This window comes from Bufo gargarizans, chromosome 4, assembly GCF_014858855.1.
Source record: "Bufo gargarizans isolate SCDJY-AF-19 chromosome 4, ASM1485885v1, whole genome shotgun sequence".
Lineage (NCBI taxonomy): Eukaryota > Metazoa > Chordata > Amphibia > Anura > Bufonidae > Bufo > Bufo gargarizans.
The window spans coordinates 404793426-404814034 of NC_058083.1; the positions used below are offsets into that span (position 1 = coordinate 404793426).

General features: G+C 43.5%; 1 protein-coding gene across 1 annotated transcript in view; it reads right to left on the reverse strand.

Moving 5' to 3' along the window:
• Nucleotides 1-14147, reverse strand: part of LOC122935460 (sulfotransferase 6B1-like) — an 80508-nt gene extending 66361 nt beyond the window's left edge. The window contains exons 1-2 of the mRNA XM_044291225.1: nucleotides 13949-14147; nucleotides 2862-2971 (exon numbers count right to left, since the gene is read on the reverse strand). Of these exons, the coding sequence (XP_044147160.1) occupies nucleotides 2862-2971; nucleotides 13949-14147 (309 nt within the window). The remainder of the gene's footprint in view (nucleotides 1-2861; nucleotides 2972-13948) is intronic.
• Between the last annotated feature and the right edge of the window lie 6462 nt (nucleotides 14148-20609).

Consider the following 20609-nt stretch of genomic DNA (forward strand, 5'->3'; position numbering starts at 1 on the left):
CTGCCCCCATATGTGATCCATTAAATTCATAATTCTATTTCCTGTAATATTTTTGTCTAGTGTACCCGATTCCATTATCTCTAAGTGATTAAGTTCCCCTCTCCAACCCATTTTATTTAATTCCTGTCTTCCCCCTGGACTATTCAAACTATAGCAGCTGCTATATCAACTAATAATCAAAAATAAATGATCCAAGTGATGCAGTTGCTGTGACACACAATAGAAAAGCCAAGTTATATAGCAGGCAATTACCTTTCTAGAGTCTTCCCGTGAGTTCACTCACTCCTGTTCTCCGTGCGTCTTCTTCTCTCGGCGTTCACGGCAGGTTCGGCGCTTCACGTGATATTGTGGTCTCGACAAACCACGTGATGTTGTTTGTACCCGGCGTCCCACGTGGTGTAGAGGCTCGGCGTCCATGCGGTCAGCACGCGCTGGCTGTATATACCGGGGAGGTTGCTATGGATCTGTGGGCTGGTATAGTTTAATGGAAGTGCTTACTAACCAGTTGGTATATGTTATCCTTTAATGTCTGAACAGGCGGGTAACGTTGAATCACCAGAGGCGTTTCGGGGTATAACCTGACCCCTTCCTCAGTGTTATCTTGCCTCACAAAAAGTGTAATATAGAGCAACCAAAAATCATATGTAACCTAAAATAGTTTCCAAAATGGGGTCACTTTTTTGGAGTCAAATGTGACATGGCAACTTAAAATTATCCCAGTAAAATCTGCCTTCCAAAAACCATATGGTGTTCCTTTCCTTCTGTGCCCTGCCACATGCCCGTACAGCAGTTTACGACCAAATATGAGGTGTTTCTGTAAACTACACAGTAATAAATATTGAGTTTTGTTTGGCTGTTAACCCTTGCTTTGTTAGCAGAAAAAAATTGTTTAAAATGGAAAATCTGCCAAAAAAGTGAAATTCTGAAATTTCATCTACATTTGAATTCTTGTGAAACACATAAAGGGTTAACAAAGTTTGTAAAATCAGTTTTAAATACCTTGAGGGGTGTATTTTCCAAAATGGGGTCACTTTTTGGGAGCTTCTACTCTAGGGGTGCATCAGGGAGTCTTCAAATGTAATATGGCAGCTTAAAATTATCCCATTGAAATTAGCCTTCCAAAAACCAAATGGCGCTCCTTTTCTTCTGCGCCCTGCCGTGTGCCCATACAGCAGTTTATGACCACGTATGGGGTGTTTCTGTAAACTACAGAATCAGGGCAATAAATATTTTGGTTTGGCTGTTAACCCTTGCTTTGTTACTGAAAAAAAAATGGATTAAAATCTACAAAAAAGTGAAATTCTGAAATTTCATCTACCTTACATTTTTCTTTAATTCTTGTGGAACACCTAAAGGGTTAACAAAGCTTGTAAAATCAGTTTTTAATACCTTGAGGGGTGTAGTTTCTAAAACGGGGCCATTTATGGCTGGTTTCTATTATGTAAACCCCACAAAGTGACTTCAAACATGAAATGGCGCTTAAATATTGGGTTTTAAAAAATGTAAGATTTGCTTGTAAACTTCTAAGCCTTCTAACGTCCCAAAGAAAGAAAATGTCATTTACAAAATGATCCAAACATGAAGTAGACATATGGGAAATGTAAAGTAATAACTATTTTAGGTGGTGTCTTTATCTGTTTTAAAGGAAGAGAAATAGAAGTTTTGAAAATTACAATGTCTTTTTTTATTTGGTATTTTTTTACAAATAAACATGAAATATTTTGACTCAGATTTACCACTATCATGAAGTACAATATGTGACGAGAAAACAACCTCAGAATGGCTTGGATATGTAAACACATTTTAAAGTTATCACCACATAAATTTACGCATGTCAGATTTGCAAAAAATGCCCTGGTCCTTAAGATGAAAAATGACAGGGTCCTGAAGGGGTTAAAGACAAGAACCTTAACCACTGGGATATAGAGCTCAATGCTAAATCATTACTGAAAATCCTCATAGAAGTTTCAGTAGTGACTTAGCATTGAGCTATATAGCCCAGTGGTTAAGGTTCTTACCTGTAATGTAGTGGGTTGATAGTTCGAATCCCCACAGAAACATTTAAAAAATAAAGTCTAAACTAGACTTATATACACAAGGTGTCCCCAATCATAGTGACCATGGTTGGGAATACCCCGTTCATGGAGTCAGAGCAGGGACTCATAAGCCGGGAAATTCCCCATTCTGGAATCTCGACTCTTATACGATCTGCCGAGACTGAAGCAGGGGGCCCCTGGGAGGATCAGGGCCATGGGCAATTGCCCAGTTTGCTGGCCCTGCCCTACACCATCAATCTGTCCTTGAACTGCTCAATAGTAATATTTGGTGAATAAAGGCTTTTATAAACACTGTCCATAGTGCCTGTAACATCTCTCCCTGCACTAAGTACACTGGAAAATGGTCGAGACTGGGGGATACTTTTTATAGGGCTGTGACATTACAGGGGGTGGCTATCTGCTGATTCACTATCTGCATGGCATCATGGGTGATCCCTCGTTCCTGGGCTTCTTACTTCCTCTTTCTAACGAGCAGCAGCCATTTTAGAAAACATACGATTCGTTACCACGAAGCGCGAGGAGCTTTGACTTAGGGACAAATCAAATTCCACTTTGTCAACTTCAATTCGCTCATCTCTAATTACAAATGTTATTTTTCACCTCCACCACCTCTTCACACGACCAGATTCTTACAGTTTGTAAAGACACTGCCTTCAGCACTGTATACTTCACATGCACTATTGTCTTTCCTATATTATGGTATACCACTACAGTAAAATAAAAAAAATTCTATAGATTACAATCTGACATAACCTCATTAAATTTACATGGACTGTTCCTCCAAAAATCTCAGCTTGCACATACCTCAAATTTATTAGGAGCTTTAAATTCAAGCAGTGGAAAAATGGACGATGATTCTTTGTTGTAAGCAGCTCGTAAAAGGCGGTGTAACAGTGAAGAAGTCCAATTGGATCCTATAAATTATATGACACATATCAGATTATCTTTACACAATTACTGTAAATTGTCATTCCATGCAGTAAAAAAACTAATGGATTTTGCCTCTTCAAAATCCACCTCATATTCGGCTGCAGAAACCATTGCCGTTTCTCACTTTAAATTTTGCTGACACCTGCGGCTTCCAATAGTGTCTGTCTGAACACTGAGCCACGAAAGGACATGTACTTTCTTGGTCCTGTTGCGGCTTTAAACAGGAATCCATGCCAAACTTCCTGTGGCAAAAGACGCCATGTGTGCATACTGTAAAAGCATCAGCAGCTGGACAGGTGTACAAATCCTCACTGATAGCGTGGTCATAGAGAATTCTATAGAATGGATACAATTCTATCCACGTATCAGCTGGCAGCAGAAGTAGGTATACAGTTGCAAGAAAAAGTATGTGAACCCTTTGGAATGATATGGATTTCTGCACAAATTGGTCATAAAATGTGATCTGATCTTCATCTAAGTCACGACAATAGACAATCACAGTCTGCTTAAATTAATAACACACAAAGAGTTAAATGTTACCATGTTTTTATTGAACACACCATGTAAACATTCACAGTGCAGGTGGAAAAAGTATGTGAACCCTTGGATTTAATAACTGGTTGAACCTCCTTTGGCAGCAATAACTTCAACCAAACGTTTCCTGTAGTTGCAGATCAGGTGTGCACAACGGTCAGGAGTAATTCTTGACCATTCCTCTTTACAGAACTGTTTCAGTTCAGCAATATTCTTGGGATGTCTGGTGTGAATAGCTTTCTTGAGGTCATGCCACAGCATCTCAATCGGGTTGAGGTCAGGACTCTGACCGGGCCACTCCAGAAGGCGCATTTTCTTCTATTTAAGCAATTCTGTTGTTGATTTACTTCTATGCTTTGGGTTGTTGTCCTGTTGCAACACCCATCTTCTGTTGAGCTTCAGGTGGTGGACAGATGGCCTTAATTTTTCCTGCAAAATGTCTTGATAAGCTAGGAAATTCACTTTTCCTTCGATGATAGCAATCCGTCCAGGCCCTGACGCAGCAAAGCAGCCCAAAACCATGATGCCCCCACCACCATACCTCACAGTTGGGATGAGGTTTTGAGGTTGGTGTGCGGTGCCTCTTTTTCTCCACACATAGTCTTGTGTGTTTCTTCCAAATAACACAACTTTGGTTTCATCTGTCCACAGAATATTTTGCCAGTACTGCTGTGGAACATCCAGGTGCTCTTGTGCAAACTGTAAACGTGCAGCAATGTTATTTTGGACAGCAGTGGTATCCTCTATGGTATCCTCCCATGAAATCCATTCTTGTTTAGTGTTTTACGTATCGTAGATTCGCTAACAGGGATGCTAGCATATGCCAGAGACCTTTGTAAGTCTTTGGCTGACACTCTATGATTCTTCTTCACCTCATTGAGCAGTCTGCGCTGTGCTCTTGCAGTCATCTTTACAGGACGGCCACTCCTAGGGAGAGTCGCAGCAGTGCTGAACTTCTCCATTTACAGACAATTTGTCTTACCGTGGAATGATGAACAGCAAGGCTTTTGGAGATTTTTTTCAACCCTTTCCAGCTTTATGCAAGTCAACAATTCTTAATCGTAGGTCTTCTGAGAGCTCTTTTGTGCGAGACATCATTCACATCAGGCAATGCTTCTTGTGAAAAGCAAACCCAGAACTGGTGTGTGTTTTTATAGGGCAGGGCAGCTGTAACCAACACCTCCAATCTCATCTCATTGATTGGACGCCAGTTGGCTGACACCTCACTCCAATTAACTCTTGGAGATGTCATTAGTCTAGGGGTTCACATACTTTTTCCACCTGCACTGTGAATGTTTACATGGTGTGTTCAATAAAAACATGGTAACATTTAATTCTTTCTGTGTTATTAGTTTAAGCAGACTGTGATTGTCTATTGTTGTGACTTAGATGGAGATCAGATCACATTTTATGACCAATTTGTGCAGAAATCCATATCATTCGAAAGGGTTCACATACTTTTTCTTGCAACTGTATATTCAGGTTTGCAGCCTCTACATGTTAACAACATTTGTAGATGGTGAAGAATTGAAACATAAAGTATATTAGAAAGTTATAAAACTTTTCGGGTGTATAGAAAGATTTGTCCAAATAAAAAAATAAAAATCCTTTCAATTGGTTAGGAGCATATGCAACGGGTGCCTTACCCTAGGGCCCTCTATATATTGTGCGTCCCAGGTGTAGTAAATGCCAAGTGGTATGTTGCAGCCTAAAATGTCTCTTATGTGTGTCACTGTGCTCCGACCTGGATACCGCTGGACCCCAGGCTTTGGTTCCGAAGCAATAAATAGGGGGAATAATTGAGGGATAAAAGAATAACTTGAGTCCAGACCTTGAGATGAAGTTTGATGGCAGGTTTACTTTGCATATACGTTCTCCAGAACGGTTTACAGGCTTTGTCTTGGTTCCAGGAGGCTTTAGCATGAAAATGGCATGCAAAATCCACTGTACTATATCTGTTTGTCTCTGATTCTGCTGTAATGACAGGCTGGCTGTATTACTCAGCTTCTTCTCTATGCTGCACTTCACTTTGTAGTCTGACTCTAGGTTATGCCAGGGAACTTTCCTCTTGGCTCCTGAGGCTTCAAGCTTTGGCCTCCATGGCCAGTAGAGCTTAGGGTGCTCTGGATGGCATGGGCACGTCCAGCAGAGACGTGCCCCTGCACACCCTTCCCCTAGCTGGGGGTAAACTAGACTGACTAGAACTTATGCCCCACCCTTCCTACAGGAAGTAGGACTCGCCCACCTCTCTCCAGAGGGGAGTTAGAATGGAAGGTTCCATTCTATCTAAATATAGCTCTGCCGATATCTAATCAGGATTAAAAAAAAGAAATAGTCAGTATTCATTTATCTGATGGAGTAATTACCGAAGAGCAGGAAAAAATAAAGGGCGCTTTCTTAAAACATTTTTCGGAAATATACCAAACTAGTGATAATATTCCCGATGAAATAATGGACACCTATTTGGACTGCATTACTTTGCCGGTTCTTACCGAATCTCAGAGGGAATCCCTTGAAGCAGACTTTTAACTTCAGGAGTTAGAGGCTGCAATAAAGGCTTGTTCGGGAAATTCCTCCCCTGGATTGGATGGCTTTCCATACAAGCTTTATCGCAAGTATGGTGAGGTTATTCTTCCGCGTTTGTTGAGGGTAATTGTTGAGTCAGTGAAGGATGGTAGTCTTCCCGAGTCAATGACAGAAGCCGTAATTATATTAATATTGAAAAAGGGGAAAGATCCGTTAGATATGGGGTCATATAGACCGATATCGCTTCTGAATACAGAAGTTAAGCTTATATCAAGGATGCTGGCTACAAGGCTCTCCAGAGATATTTCCTCAATTATTCATCACGATCAGAATGGGTTTATTCTTAACAAAAGTACTCATCATAACCTTCATTGATTTATTTTGGAACATATAGTCTCCTGGGGGGGTTCCCGCTCCATCCTGTCACTGGACGCCTCTAAGGCGTTCGACAGGGTGGAGTAAAAATTCTTATGGAAGGTGCTGGGAAGGATGGGATTTAGAACAAGGTTTATAAGTATGGTTAGGCTTCTGTATAAATCCCCTATCACCAGATTGAATCTTAATGGCATTTTGACCAAAAGTTTTAGGTTAACTACAGGTATTCATCAACGTTGTCCACTTTCCCCCTTATTGTTTGATATTTATATTGAGCCCCTGGCACTTAGTGTTAGGCAACATACAAGGGTTGAAGGGTTTGGAATATTAGGAGTAGAGGATAGGATTTCTCTATATGCGGATGATGTGGTATTTTTTATAAATCGTAGAAATATAACTCTCCCAATAATTATTTGTATAGTTAACTCTTTTGGGGAAGTCTCTGGCTTATATTTCAACTTGGCAAAGACCACTCTTATGCTATTGGATAATTTTGAGTATCTGAGCGAGGGGTCCTTGATGATGCTAAAAAATGTTGATTCATTTGAATATCTGGGCATGATGATATCGCCTAGGATCGAGGATTTTATTTAGCTTAACCTGATTCCTTTGACATTGAAATTGAGAACTAAAATCTCGATCTGGCTTCTATTACCCCTTTCCAGAGCAGACAGAATATATTTAGTTAAGATGGTGATTCTACCCCAACTGTTTTATATTCTTAGGAACTCCCCAACATGGATCGAAGATCGGTTTTTCAAGCTCATTAAGAGGATGATTAATCTACTCTGGGGAAGAAAGCGAGTGAGGCTAAAACTGGAGTATTTCTATAAGCCCCTGGAGCAGGGAGGATTGAATCTTCCCTACTTCAAGGGCTATTTTATAGCTGGGCAGTTATGGTTATATTGTGAATGGGAGAAAAGCACTCTTTGTAAGACCCTGGTGGAACGATCCCCATTTGATAATATATTTACTCTGTTGGAATCTGGGCGATTAATTAATGTTGAACAAGTGACTGGCAAGTTATTTTCTAAATCTTGGACCACTATTAGAAGATGGTTGGGGATAAAGAGTTCTCTTTTGTGCACCCCTCTAGCATAATTGCTACTTACAGGATTTGGACGAATTAGCTAGGGATAAGTTTTGGCAAGTAATATTTTCTATGTTTCACAGGTGGTGAGGAATGGGGAGATACTCCCTTTTTCCTCTTTAATACAAATGGGTAATTTAAGTTGGTTTAGTTACTTTCAGTTACGTTCAGCACTTTCTAGTGTAAAAGAAACTTCACTTTTAGAGATACACTTCTTCACCTCAGAATGCTGTGATTTTGGAGTCTAGGCCAGAAGGGCAAGATTTCCCAATTATATAAAATGTTACTTAAGGTACTATTTAATAAGGTTGTTTCCCCGGGTCAAAGAGCTTGGGGAATAGACTGTCCAATGGTTATGACACAAGACTGGGGAAATATATTTGGTTATTTAAGACTAGTATTGCACAATTCGAATCACACACTGGTTCAGTTTAATATTTTACATAGAGTTTATATCATTCTGATTTGGCTTAAAAGATGTGGTCTACGAGAGTTGCCAAACTGCCCACGGTGTGATTCACAGTGGGTGGATTTCTTACACATCTTTTGCTTTTGTTCAAATCTAAAAGTTTATTGTGGTTCAATTTATAACTTTATCACCCATAAAATTAGGGTAATAATCCCGTTCACAAAAACACAGAAATATAGTGGCAAATCTGGGGGAGCTGCTCAACCCCTAACACTGTAGCGTGTTTTTCATTGGGGGAGCAGTCCCACCGCATGTGGACCGCAGCAAACGACTATCCCCAGCAAAAAATATTTTGCATACGGTGGAGGATGTCGGCGCGGTCCACATGCACCACAAAGGCATCCTACACAAAACGGAGCATTGTGCGGATGAAAATATAATCATAAATCACAGAAGAAATGCACCAAACGGATATGCCACTGACTATACTGGCTAGTCATAAATGCAGATATTAAAAGCTGAGACTTTTGCCAATATATTCCTGTCAGGAAGATATCGGAGCCCACATGCACCTTCAGACCTTGTTCACACCATAGGTAGCGTAGTGGTAGGACCCCTTGCCATGCTGAGAGCCGTGACGTGGTGCATGTGGGCTCCGATATCTTCCTGACAGGAATATATTGGCAAAAGTCTCAGCTTTTAATATCTGCATTTATGACTAGCCAGTATAGTCAGTGGCATATCCGTTTGGTGCATTTCTTCTGTGATTTATGATTATATTTTCATCCGCACAATGCTCCGTTTTGTGTAGGATGCCTTTGTGGTGCATGTGGACCGCGCCGACATCCTCCACCGTATGCAAAATATTTTTTGCTGGGGATAGTCGTTTGCTGCGGTCCACATGCGGTGGGACTGCTCCCCCAATGAAAAACACGCTACAGTGTTAGGGGTTGAGCAGCTCCCCCAGATTTGCCACTATATTTCTGTGTTTTTATCTTGTTTTATATGTAGTGTATGTGCCTTTACCTGGCATTCAAACACTCTCCTTTGCACCTGGTAGCCTCCATCACATGGTCTGATATGGGTGTGGCTTACAGTCTGGCTTTGTTCACATTGCACTAGTTATCCTGCTAGGCGGTTGTGTGGAAGCTTGGCTGTGAGCTGGATTACATCACCTTCAGACCTTGTTCACACCATAGGTAGCGTAGTGGTAGGACCCCTTGCCATGCTGAGAGCCGTGACGTGGTGCATGTGTGCTCCGATATCTTCCTGACAGGAATATATTGGCAAAAGTCTCAGCTTTTAATATCTGCATTTATGACTAGCCAGTATAGTCAGTGGCATATCCGTTTGGTGCATTTCTTCTGTGATTTATGATTATATTTTCATCCGCACAATGCTCCGTTTTGTGTAGGATGCCTTTGTGGTGCATGTGGACCGCGCCGACATCCTCCACCGTATGCAAAATATTTTTTGCTGGGGATAGTCGTTTGCTGCGGTCCACATGCGGTGGGACTGCTCCCCCAATGAAAAACACGCTACAGTGTTAGGGGTTGAGCAGCTCCCCCAGATTTGCCACTATATTTCTGTGTTTTTGTCTTGTTTTATATGTAGTGTATGTGCCTTTACCTGGCATTTAAACACTCTTCTTTGCACCTGGTAGCCTCCATCACATGGTCTGATATGGGTGTGGCTTACAGTCTGGCTTTGTTCACATTGCACTAGTTGTCCTGCTAGGCGGTTGTGTGGAAGCTTGGCTGTGAGCTGGATTACATCACCTTCAGACCTTGTTCACACCATAGGTAGCGTAGTGGTAGGACCCCTTGCCATGCTGAGAGCCGTGACGTGGTGCATGTGGGCTCCGATATCTTCCTGACAGGAATATATTGGCAAAAGTCTCAGCTTTTAATATCTGCATTTATGACTAGCCAGTATAGTCAGTGGCATATCCGTTTGGTGCATTTCTTTTGTGATTTATAATAATCCCGTTCACACCAGAGTGCTGGATATTGAGTGATCTATCCAAGGTAAACTGCCATAAGCATAAAAAGATTTTGCAGTTTTTGGCTAGAAGAGAAGAAGAAGAGGAGGAAATTTCAGAAGGGGAGATAGAGAGAAGGATGAGACGAGTTGGAAGCAGGGGGAGGTCGTCGCAAGGAGCTAGTGGCACAGTCAGACAGCATGTATCGGCACCCGGGGTCAGCCAGACAGCACGCCAATCAACGCATGCTGTTGCCACCACCAGAATGGCGTCATTGCAAAGCTCAGCAGTGTGGCATTTTTTTTTTGTGTGTCTGCCTCTGACAACAGCGATGCCATTTGCAACCTGTGCCAAAAGAAACTGAGTCGTGGGAAATCCAACACCCACCTAGGTACAACTGCTTTGCGAAGGCACATGATTGCACATCACAAACGCTTATGGGATCAACACATGATGACGAGTAGAAGCAGCACACAAGCTCAAAGCCACCATCCTCCTCCTGGTCCAGCATCATCAGCCACATCAACCACTGCTGTCCTCCTTGCCCCCTCTCAACCACCTGCCACTCCTCCTCTCACCTTGAGCAGTTCCATCTCATCTGCCCACAGTCAGGTGTCTGTAAAGAAAATGTTTGAGCATAAAAGGCCAATGTCACAGAGTCACCCCCTTGCCCGGCGTCTGACAGCTGGCTTGACGGAACTCTTAGCCCGCCAGCTTTTACCATACCAGCTGGTGGAGTCTGAGGCCTTCAAAAAATTTGTCGCTATTGGGACACCACAGTGGAAGGTACCTGGACAAAAATTTTTTTCTAATAAGGCAATCCCAAACCTCTACTCGGTGATTAAAAAGGAAGTCATGGCATCTCTGGCATACAGTGTTGGGGCAAGGGTCCATCTGACCACTGATCCCTGGTCTGCAAAGCACGGTCAGTGCAGGTATATCACCTACACTGCGCATTGGGTCAACCTGCTGACGGCTGCCAAGCATGGAATGCGTGGCTCTGCAGCGGAGTTGGTGACACCGCCACGACTTGCAGGCAGGCCTACTGCCACCTCCTCTTCCATAACCTCCTCGGCTGAGTCCTCTTCTGCTGCGGTGTCTGGCTGCACATCAACTGAATCCCCTAAGCTCCCCAGGGGCTATTCCACATCCCGGATACGACAGTGTCACGCTGTCTTGGGGTTGACTTGCCTGAAAGCAGAGAGCCACACCGGACCAGCACTCCTGTCTGCCCTGAACGCACAGGTGGATCAGTGGCTGACCCCTCACCAACTGGAGATCGGCAAAGTGGTGTGTGACAATGGAAGCAATTTGTTGGCGGCATTGAATTTGGGCAAGTTGTCACATGTGCCGTGCATGGCACATGTGTTGAATCTCATCGTACAATGCTTTGTGTCTAAGTACCCAGGCTTACAGGATGTCCTCAAGCAGACCAGGAAGGTGTGTGGCCATTTCAGGCGTTCCTACAGGGCCATGGCGCACTTTGCAGACATTCAGCGCCGAAACAACATACCAGTGAGGCGCTTGATTTGCGACAGCCCGACACGTTGGAATTCAGCACTCCTAATGTTCGACCGCCTGCTCCAACAAGAAAAAGCCATCAATGAGTATTTGTATGACTGGGGTGCTAGGACAGCCTCTGCGGAGCTGGGAATTTTTTTTGCCACATTACTGGACGCTCATGCACAATGCCTGTAGGCTCATGCGTCCTTTGGAGGAGCTGACAAACCTAGTCAGTCGCACCGAAGGCACCATCAGCGACCTCAACTCATTTTTTTCTTCCTGAAGCGTGCCCTGCGAAGAGTGCTGGATCAGGCTGTAGATGAGCGGGAAGAGGAAGAGTTGTGGTCACCATCACCACCAGAAACAGCCTTGTCATCATCGCTTGCCGGACCTGCGGCAACGCTGCAAGAGGAGTATGAGGAAGAGGAGTCAGAGGAGGAATGTGGCTTTGAGGAGGAAGACCAACCACAGCAGGCATCCCAGGGTGCTCGTTGTTGTCACCTATCTGGGACCCGTGGTCTTGTACGTGGCTGGGGGGAAGAACAGACCGTCAATGACATCAGTGAGGAGGAGGAACGGGAAATGAGTAGCTCGGCATCCAACCTTGTGCAAATGGGGTCTTTCATGCTGTCATGTCTGTTGAGGGACCCTCGTATAAAAAGGATGAAGGAGAACGACCTGTACTGGGTGGCCACGCTACTAGACCCCCGGTATAAGCAGAAAGTGGCGGAAATGTTACCAAATTACAAGAAGTCAGAAAGGATGCAGCAGTTCAAAACCAAACTAAAAAATATGCTTTACACAGCTTATAAGGGGGATGTCACAGCACAACGGGAATCTAACTGGGGAAGAGGTCAAAGTAATCCTCCTCCTACCACGACCACAGCGGCAAGGACAGGACGCTTTACAGATGTGTTGTTGATGGAGGACATGCAGAGCTTTTTTTAGTCCTACACATCGCCACAGCCCTTCGGGATCCAGCCTTAGAGAACGACTCGACCGACAGGTGGCAGACTACCTCGCCTTAACTGCAGATATCAACACTCTGAGGAGCGATGAACCCCTTGACTACTGGGTGTGCAGGCAAACATTTGTAGAAATTCGCTTTCGCCGTTTGCAAACGGAAAATTTTATGTTCGTGACATCTCTATACAGGAAACGTTTGGTTGAAGTTATTGCTGCCAAAAGGAGGTTCAACCAGTTATTAAATCTAAGGGTTCACATACTTTTTCCACCTGCACTGTGAATGTTTACATGGTGTGTTCAATAAAAACATGGTAACATTTAATTTTTTGTGTGTTATTAGTTTAAGCAGACTGTGATTGTCTGTTGTTGTGACTTAGATGAAGATCATTGGACTGCAGTGTAGAACACACATGCAGACTCACTCTCGCCTCTATATTTGAGCCTGATAGTGATTTGAGCCTCTAAGGGTGTGATCCTATACAACACTTACTAAAGGGTCTACAGCCCCGTATATATAGTGCTATTGGTATCAATTTAGGATCATCGCAGGATTTGTTCCACCATTTCATATACTCCTAAACATAAAGGAGTCCCTATGATATTCAACTTATTAGGGATCTACCATCCAAGTGTGGGATCCTATACAGCACTGACTAAAGGGTCCACAGCCCCGTAATGTGCAGTGTGAGCAATATCCTTTTAGGATCATTAGAGGATTTATACCATTAATTACTTACTCCTAAATATAAAGGAGTTCTTGTGGTAGGGTGTTATTAGGAATCAGCGTATAAATAGTCTGACACATTCCTATTCACCCTATCAAGCCTATTTGTGTGGAGATTTAATTTTAACATTATTCAATAAAGTGTTTTTAACGTACTTTAGATAGGCAGTTAAACATATGTCTGAACAGTACGTCTACAGGATTATCATATTTAAGTGAATTAGATGAAGATCAGATCACATTTTATGACCAATTTGTGCAGAAATCCATATCATTCCAAAGGGTTCACATACTTTTTTCTTGCAACTGTGTATATATATATATATATATATATATATATATATACACAATTATTTTTTTCCTCTTTTCTGGAGGGATTGGAGACGCATCTCAAGGGGAGGGAGGGCACGGTTAGGTTGAATGAGTAGGGAATGGAGAACAAAAAATAGGGACAAGAATTAATGATGCTATTGATTAACATGTATTTGTTTAAATGTTCTTGTTTCTTAATAAATAAAAGAAAACAAAATATAGCTCTGCTGTGTTTGCTGCCACCTTCTGGTGAAACAGGCACATTACATATGAACACTTACATCACATTAGAAATGCAAAGTTTATAGGATCTGGAATAAATGCATAAGATGACATGAGGTTAGACCAATAAAGACAGTAGCAAGATGCAGAAGTGGTAACACCAGTCTGGCGTGTTACACATACTGTGTACACACTATAAAAGACTGAAAAGATAACAAAATGGTCAAACTAACTGAGGTAATATAATAAACATTATCATTTCCTCTACTACAAGGTACATAGTGATCTCATGGAGCCTGCAACTCTGCTTAGAACTTACCACATTTGGGATATGCCACCATCATCAAATCATCTTCACGTGCTTCAAATGTTTCCATAGTTTTAAATGTATCGACATCACAAATTGATGTTGGATATATCACTCCATTGTATGTGAAAAGCAAATCTTCCTTTGGAATGTTCTTGGATGCTTCAATCACTTTTTTAAATTCTTCCATAAATTTAAATTCAGTCTCCATTGTGATGTGATCTAGGGCTGCTGGGAACAGGTTGCTTTATCTCCTCAACTTCTGTTAATAAGCAAGGAGGATGATCCGACGAGAAAGAGGGCAGGCATACAAGAGGCAGTACTCATGCTGTTGCAGCCTTCTACCTCTTACACTCTGAAGAGGAATGCTGTCCTGTGTTTTGTACTGTAGGTGTCAGTATAATTTCAGTAGCCATAAATCATGGTTTAACCAAAATTGCTTCAAAAAAGTAATCAAGTAATGAAATAGCTTCAGTACACAGCTTATTCTATAGATCAATAGATAATGTAATTAATGCCTATATGCTACCAAGCCTCCCAACAGTCCCAGATCCAGCAGATTTCAGCTGCTGCCCTGCAAAGGCTGCCTCATGTCCTGATTTCTACTGTATCTGAGTCCTCGGGACAGGGCCAGGACCAGGTATTTCGGGGCATCCTAGGCAGAGCAGGCAAATTGCACCCCCTCCAAATCAATTTAAAGTAACATTACTTTGTAATGAAGAGTGTAGCAATGTGTATGGTAAAGTTGTGGAAGGTGTATATATCTCACCCAGTTTCCTCAGCTGGGTGAGCTAGATGAAATCCAGGAAGCTGTACCTGCAGAGATAGTTTGCTGGAGCTGTTTTGTTAAATTTCATGGGCTGGATTTTATTTGGACTGAGAGGTAGGATTAGCAGTGGGACCTCCAAGTCCACATCCTTCCACTACAGATATTCTCCATAGCCTGAGGGTGTCCAGGTCTAAGGTGCTGGGATCATTAGTGGGGAATAAAATAGATCTCAGAATGTCAGTCTGAAGACTGAAAGGGGAAAGATGCCTGATCTCCCCTGATGTGAACAGGATGCAGTAGGTGAAAGAGGAATCATCTGTTGTATTAAGTAAAACCTAGACAGGCAGGTATTTCTTTTGTTTCATGTTATGTTGGGCTGGTGCTGGAACCTCACCTCACCAGTGAAGCTATAACTGGGATGATGACCTGTATTGCTGAGCTGACCAAATAAAGCACCGTTTGGACTTTGAAACCTGCTGTTTCCGTGGAAATATGTCATCGCTGCCCTAAGAGAGAGAGGGATCCCTTACAAGAGATGAAAACACATTTAAAAGAAGCAGTCAGGGGCAGATGCAATGACTTACAGGTGGCTGCTTCATGGATTTTAGTTGTTTCTCTTTTCTTCCCCATTTGGTCCAGACCATCATGAGCAGACAACTTTGGTCAGTTGTGTGTAGCCCCCTCTGCCACATAAGAGTAAGGAGACACCAGCATTACTATATGGCACATGGGGGACTGTTACAGATTCTGCAAATCAGCTCCCAAATGTATACATATTGCTGTGACTTCTAAAACTGTGCTCGCTCTCCCATGCCTACAAACACTAGACAGTCAGAAATAATAGTACCCCATAATAATAGTGCTCCCAGATTGCCTTCATTAGTAAAAATGCCCCCAATAGTGATAATACCCCCCAAGAGTAATCTAATATATAAAGCTGAGTGTGTGTGTGTATGTCTGCTAAAGGAATCTGCACCGTCGCATTTACAATCATGAAATTTGGTACACAGGTACATCAGGTGTCTGGGAAGGTTTTAGACCGGTTCCCAGCTATCTAGCATGTACCGTTCCTGGGATATTCCCAAAAAATGCAAATATGGCACATCACATGACCTACATTAGCCAATAGAAGCCTGCAGGTCTTTCTCTTCATATCCCAACTGCCAAACACACGGTCACATTTCCCTTATCAGCCAATAGAAGCTCGCAGGTCCTTAGTCTCCACATACGCAAGGTTTTACAGCAGGTTTCCATAACAACACAGCCATTTTTCTTCACTGCTGCAGGTCAGCTTTAAAGGGACAGGGCGCTGTGGCTGACACTAATAAGGGAGCGTAGTGCTGTGGAGGTCACAGTTCAGGGGAAAGGTAGGGTGGCCATTTAGGCCACCCTGAAAAGACGGACTTAAAACCGCTAAGCCACGCCCCAGACCCGGTTAGGCCATACCCTCTCTCAATCCACAGCTGAAGGGGATTGAAAAATGAAAGTAAAAATCAACTTCTGTCTGATGCAGGGGTAGGAGGGACGGTGACTTTCTCCCTGCAGCTCACTCTCAGACAGCACAGTGCTGCTGTCTGAGAGTGAGCTGTTCAAAAGGACATCCCTGTGTCCTTTAGAACACCGGACGGAGGACAGGGAGTCTGAAAGCTCGACTGTCCTGCCTAAAACTGGACCTCTGGCCACCCTAGGGGCAGGCTGCTGTGGAGGTCGCAATTAAGGGGACGGTCCGCTATGAATGTCAGTGGTAAGGGGCAGATTGCTGTAGAGGCCACTGTTAAAGTGGCGGGCTGCTGTGGAGGTCACTGTTAAGGAGACAGGATGCTGTGAAGTTCTCTGTTAAGGGGGCAGGGAACAGTGGTGGTCACAGTTAAGGGGATGGTCCACTATGGAGGTCAGTGTTAAGGGGCGGGGTGCTGTAGAGGTCACTGTTAAGTGGGTGGGGTGTTATGGAGGTCACATTTTAAGAGAATTGAGCTCTGTGGAGGTCACTGTTAAGGGGGCAGGTTATTGTGTAAATCACTGTTAACCCCTTAGGGACGCATGACGTACACATACGGCATGTTTCCCGAGTCCTTAAGGACCCATGACGTACCGATACGTCATGAGTTTAAAATAAGATTGCAGCGCTGCAGGGGTTAATCTGAACAGGATGCCGGCTCCTGTCACAACGCCGGGGGGGGTCATGTGAACCCCCCCGTATCAGCGATTGCAGCAAACCACAGGTCAATTCAGACCTGCGGTTTGCAGCGCTTTCTGCCGATTCTGATCTCTGCGGTCTCTGACCGCGGGGATCAAACTTTAAAATGAGTAAAATTAAAGTTTTACTCACCCCCTGCACCCCTGAATGATATCATGGTGGTGGGAGATGCAGGGGAGGGTTGTGGGCGGTGCTGGCGGTGCGGGAGGCCTCCCCTTGAATAATCGTTGGTGGCCAGTGGTATACCAGGGTGTCAGCACATTGCTGACACCCTGGTATAAACGGCTGACACCTGTGATGCGATATCAGTCGTTTAACCCTTTCCATACAGCGGTCCATACGGACCGCTGTATGGAAAAAGTTAACAGTAAGAGGGTGCTCCCTCCCTCTCCCATCGGGGGGCTGCTGTGCCTTTGCAGCCCCCCGATGGAAAGGGAGAGAGCCCCGAGACAGCCCCCGTCCTTACCCTTCCCCGTCTGCGAAGTTATGGCCACAACTGAGCAGACAGGGAAGTTTCCCATGGCAACAGGACGCCTTCTCAGGCATCCTGCTGTCCATGGTGCTGAACAGATCTGTGCTAAAGGCATAGATCTGTTCAGACAAAGTGTGAATGAAATACAGTGCAGTACACTATATAGTGTACTGTACTTTTACTGTATTATACAGACATCAGACCCACTGGATCTTCAAGAACCAAGTGGGTCTGGGTCAAAAACACATTTAACATTGATTAAAAATATATATATTTTTTATTCCCTACACATGTTTGGTATCGCCGCGTCCGTAACGACCTGATCTATAAAACGGTAATGTTACTTTCCCCGCACAGTGAACGCCATAAGAATAAAAAAATAAAAACTATGAGGAAATTGAAATTTTGCCCACCTTACTTCCCAAAAAAGGTAATAAAAGTGATCAAAAAAGTTGCATGTACGCCAAAATAGTACCAATCAAACCGTCATCTCATACCGCAAAAAATCATACCCTACCCAAGATAATCGCCCAAAAACTGAAAAAACTATGGCTCTTAGACTATGGAAACACTAAAACATGATTTTTTTTTTGTTTCAAAAATGAAATCATTGTGTAAAACTTAAATAAATTTAAAAAATATATACATATTAGTTATCGCCGCGTCCTTATCGATCGGCTCTATAAAAATATCACATGACCTAAAATGGTGTGAAAAAAGCAATTTTTTGTCATCTTACGTCACAAAAAGTGTAATAGCAAGCGATCAAAAAGTCATATGCACCACAAAATAGTGCCAATAAATCCGTCATCTCATTCCACAAAAAATGAGACCCTACTTAAGATAATAACCCAAAAACTGAAAAAACTATGGCTCATAGACTATGGAGACACTAAAACATTTTTTTTTGTTTTAAAAATGAAACCATTGTGTAAAACTTACATAAATAAAAAAAAATTGTATACATATTAGGTATCGCCGCGTCCGTGAGAACATGCTCTATAAAATTACCACATGATCTAACCTGTCAGATGAATGTTGTAAATTAAAAATTAAAAAACGTACCAAAAAAGCTATTTCTTGCTACCTTGCCGCCCTGCCACCCTATCCCGTAGTGTCTAAAATGGGGTTACTTTTTTGGAGTTTCTACTCTAGGGGTGCATCAGGGGGGCTTCAAATGGTGACAGGTTCCCTGTAAAAAAGGAGACTGGCTGCTTAATAGTGCAGTCAGGGCTTAGTACAGTGTGCTACATGGAGATCCTGTCTCCCCTCCCTCTCCTATTAGTACAGCCCAGCTTCTGCTACAGAGACTGCTCTGTAGTCGGCAATAACAGGAGGGAGAGGGGAGACTGAATAGTGACAGGAAGTGCTGCAGAAAGAAGAGCCTGTGACTCCCAGGAGCCCAAACATTCCAGGCTTATCCCTGCCAGCACTAGCTGTCCTGCATCTCATGTTGTCTGCCCCCACCCCCAGCTGCATTCATCTGCTGTCCTTTGTCCCCCTCCCTAAGTCCTGTGGGCTCCTGATACCCCAAGTTCTCTTGGTCCTCTACTCATCTGATGCCCCCAGCCCTCTAGGCCCCCTATCCATCTGATGCCCCAGTCCCCTGGAGCCCCTACTCATCTGATGCCCCCAGCCCTCTAGGCCCCCTAACCATCTCATGCCCCAGTCCCCTGGGCGCCTATGTGCTGCTTGGGGACACACCGTTATGAGGCCAGTCATCTGACCCCCATCCACCCAAACGTTTACAAAATGGGGACTGGAAGGTCACAGAGCAGACCGGCGTGGAGCAGGCGAGTATGGTTTTTCAACAACTGTACAATGCGCTGGAAGTTCACATCACATTTTTGTCCCACATGTAACAGACAATGTACATGTGGATACAAGGATGCAAATGCCTAGTATACTACCCTTCTCCATCCTGCATAGTCCAGTAAAAACATATATGATAAACAGATCTGTATTTTTATTTATTTTTTTACAATGGAAGCCTATGGTGACGAATGCCACTGTATGACGCTGTCTGAGGCAACTGTGTAATGTATAATGTGTATATGCTTAAACTGGGGTATAAATCTGATGTAAATACAGCCTATGGGCCAGTTCACATTGAGTTTTTTGGCACTGATTTGGGAGCTTTTCTGCCGCAAAGGAACAGATAGGGAAATCTGTCACAAAGACCCTGATCGCCGAACAGTGTGCTGTCTTCCTGGCGCTAGAGTTCGACACATCGCGGATCGGGTTGACAGATTACTAGGAGGGGCTGGAGAAGATCCAGCGGTCATGGTCCATATCAGAACCAATGACAAAGTTAGGGGTAGGCGGAGGGTCCTTAAAAATGATTTCAGGGATTTAGGTCAAAAGCTGAGGGCAAGGACCTCAAAGGTAGTATTTTCCGAAATACTACCTGTATCACGGGCCACACAAGAGAGGCAGCGGGAGATTAGGGAAATTAACAAGTGGCTCAAGAACTGGTGTAGGAAGGAGGGGTTTGGGTTCCTGGAGAACTGGGCCGACTTCTCTATCGGCTACAGGCTCTATCGTAGCGACGGGCTGCACCTCAATGGGGAAGGGGCAGCTGTGTTGGGGAAGAAGATTGCTAGAATGTTGGAGGAGTGTTTAAACTAGGGACTGGGGGGAGGGTAATTATGTTATAGAATGGGAAGATAGTGCAGATAGAGACTGGGGGCAAGGTAGTGAGACTGGGGGAGGAATGGAAGGAGGGACTAGAACAGTTCAGAAGGAAAGGTGTAGAGTAAAAAATATACATAAACCTCTCAAATGTATGTATACTAATGCCAGAAGCCTGACTAATAAAACTGGTGAACTGGAATTAGTGATGTGTGAGGAGGACTATGACATAGTGGGAATAACTGAGACATGGCTGGATGATAGCTATGACTGGGCAGTTAATGTACAGGGTTACAGTCTGCTTAGAAAGGATCGTCAAAACCGGAGAGGGGGAGGGGTCTGCCTTTATGTAAAGTCCGGTCTAAAGACCACACTCTGTGAAGATATCAGTGAGGGACATGAACATGTGGAGTCACTGTGGGTAGAGATACATGGCGCTAAAAACAATAATAAATTACTAATAGGAGTTTACTATAAACCACCTAATATACCAGAGTCCACAGAAAATCTACTACTAAACCAGATAGACGAGGCGGCAAATCATAATGAGGTGGTTATTATGGGGGACTTCAACTACCCAGATATAGACTGGGAAACTGAAACT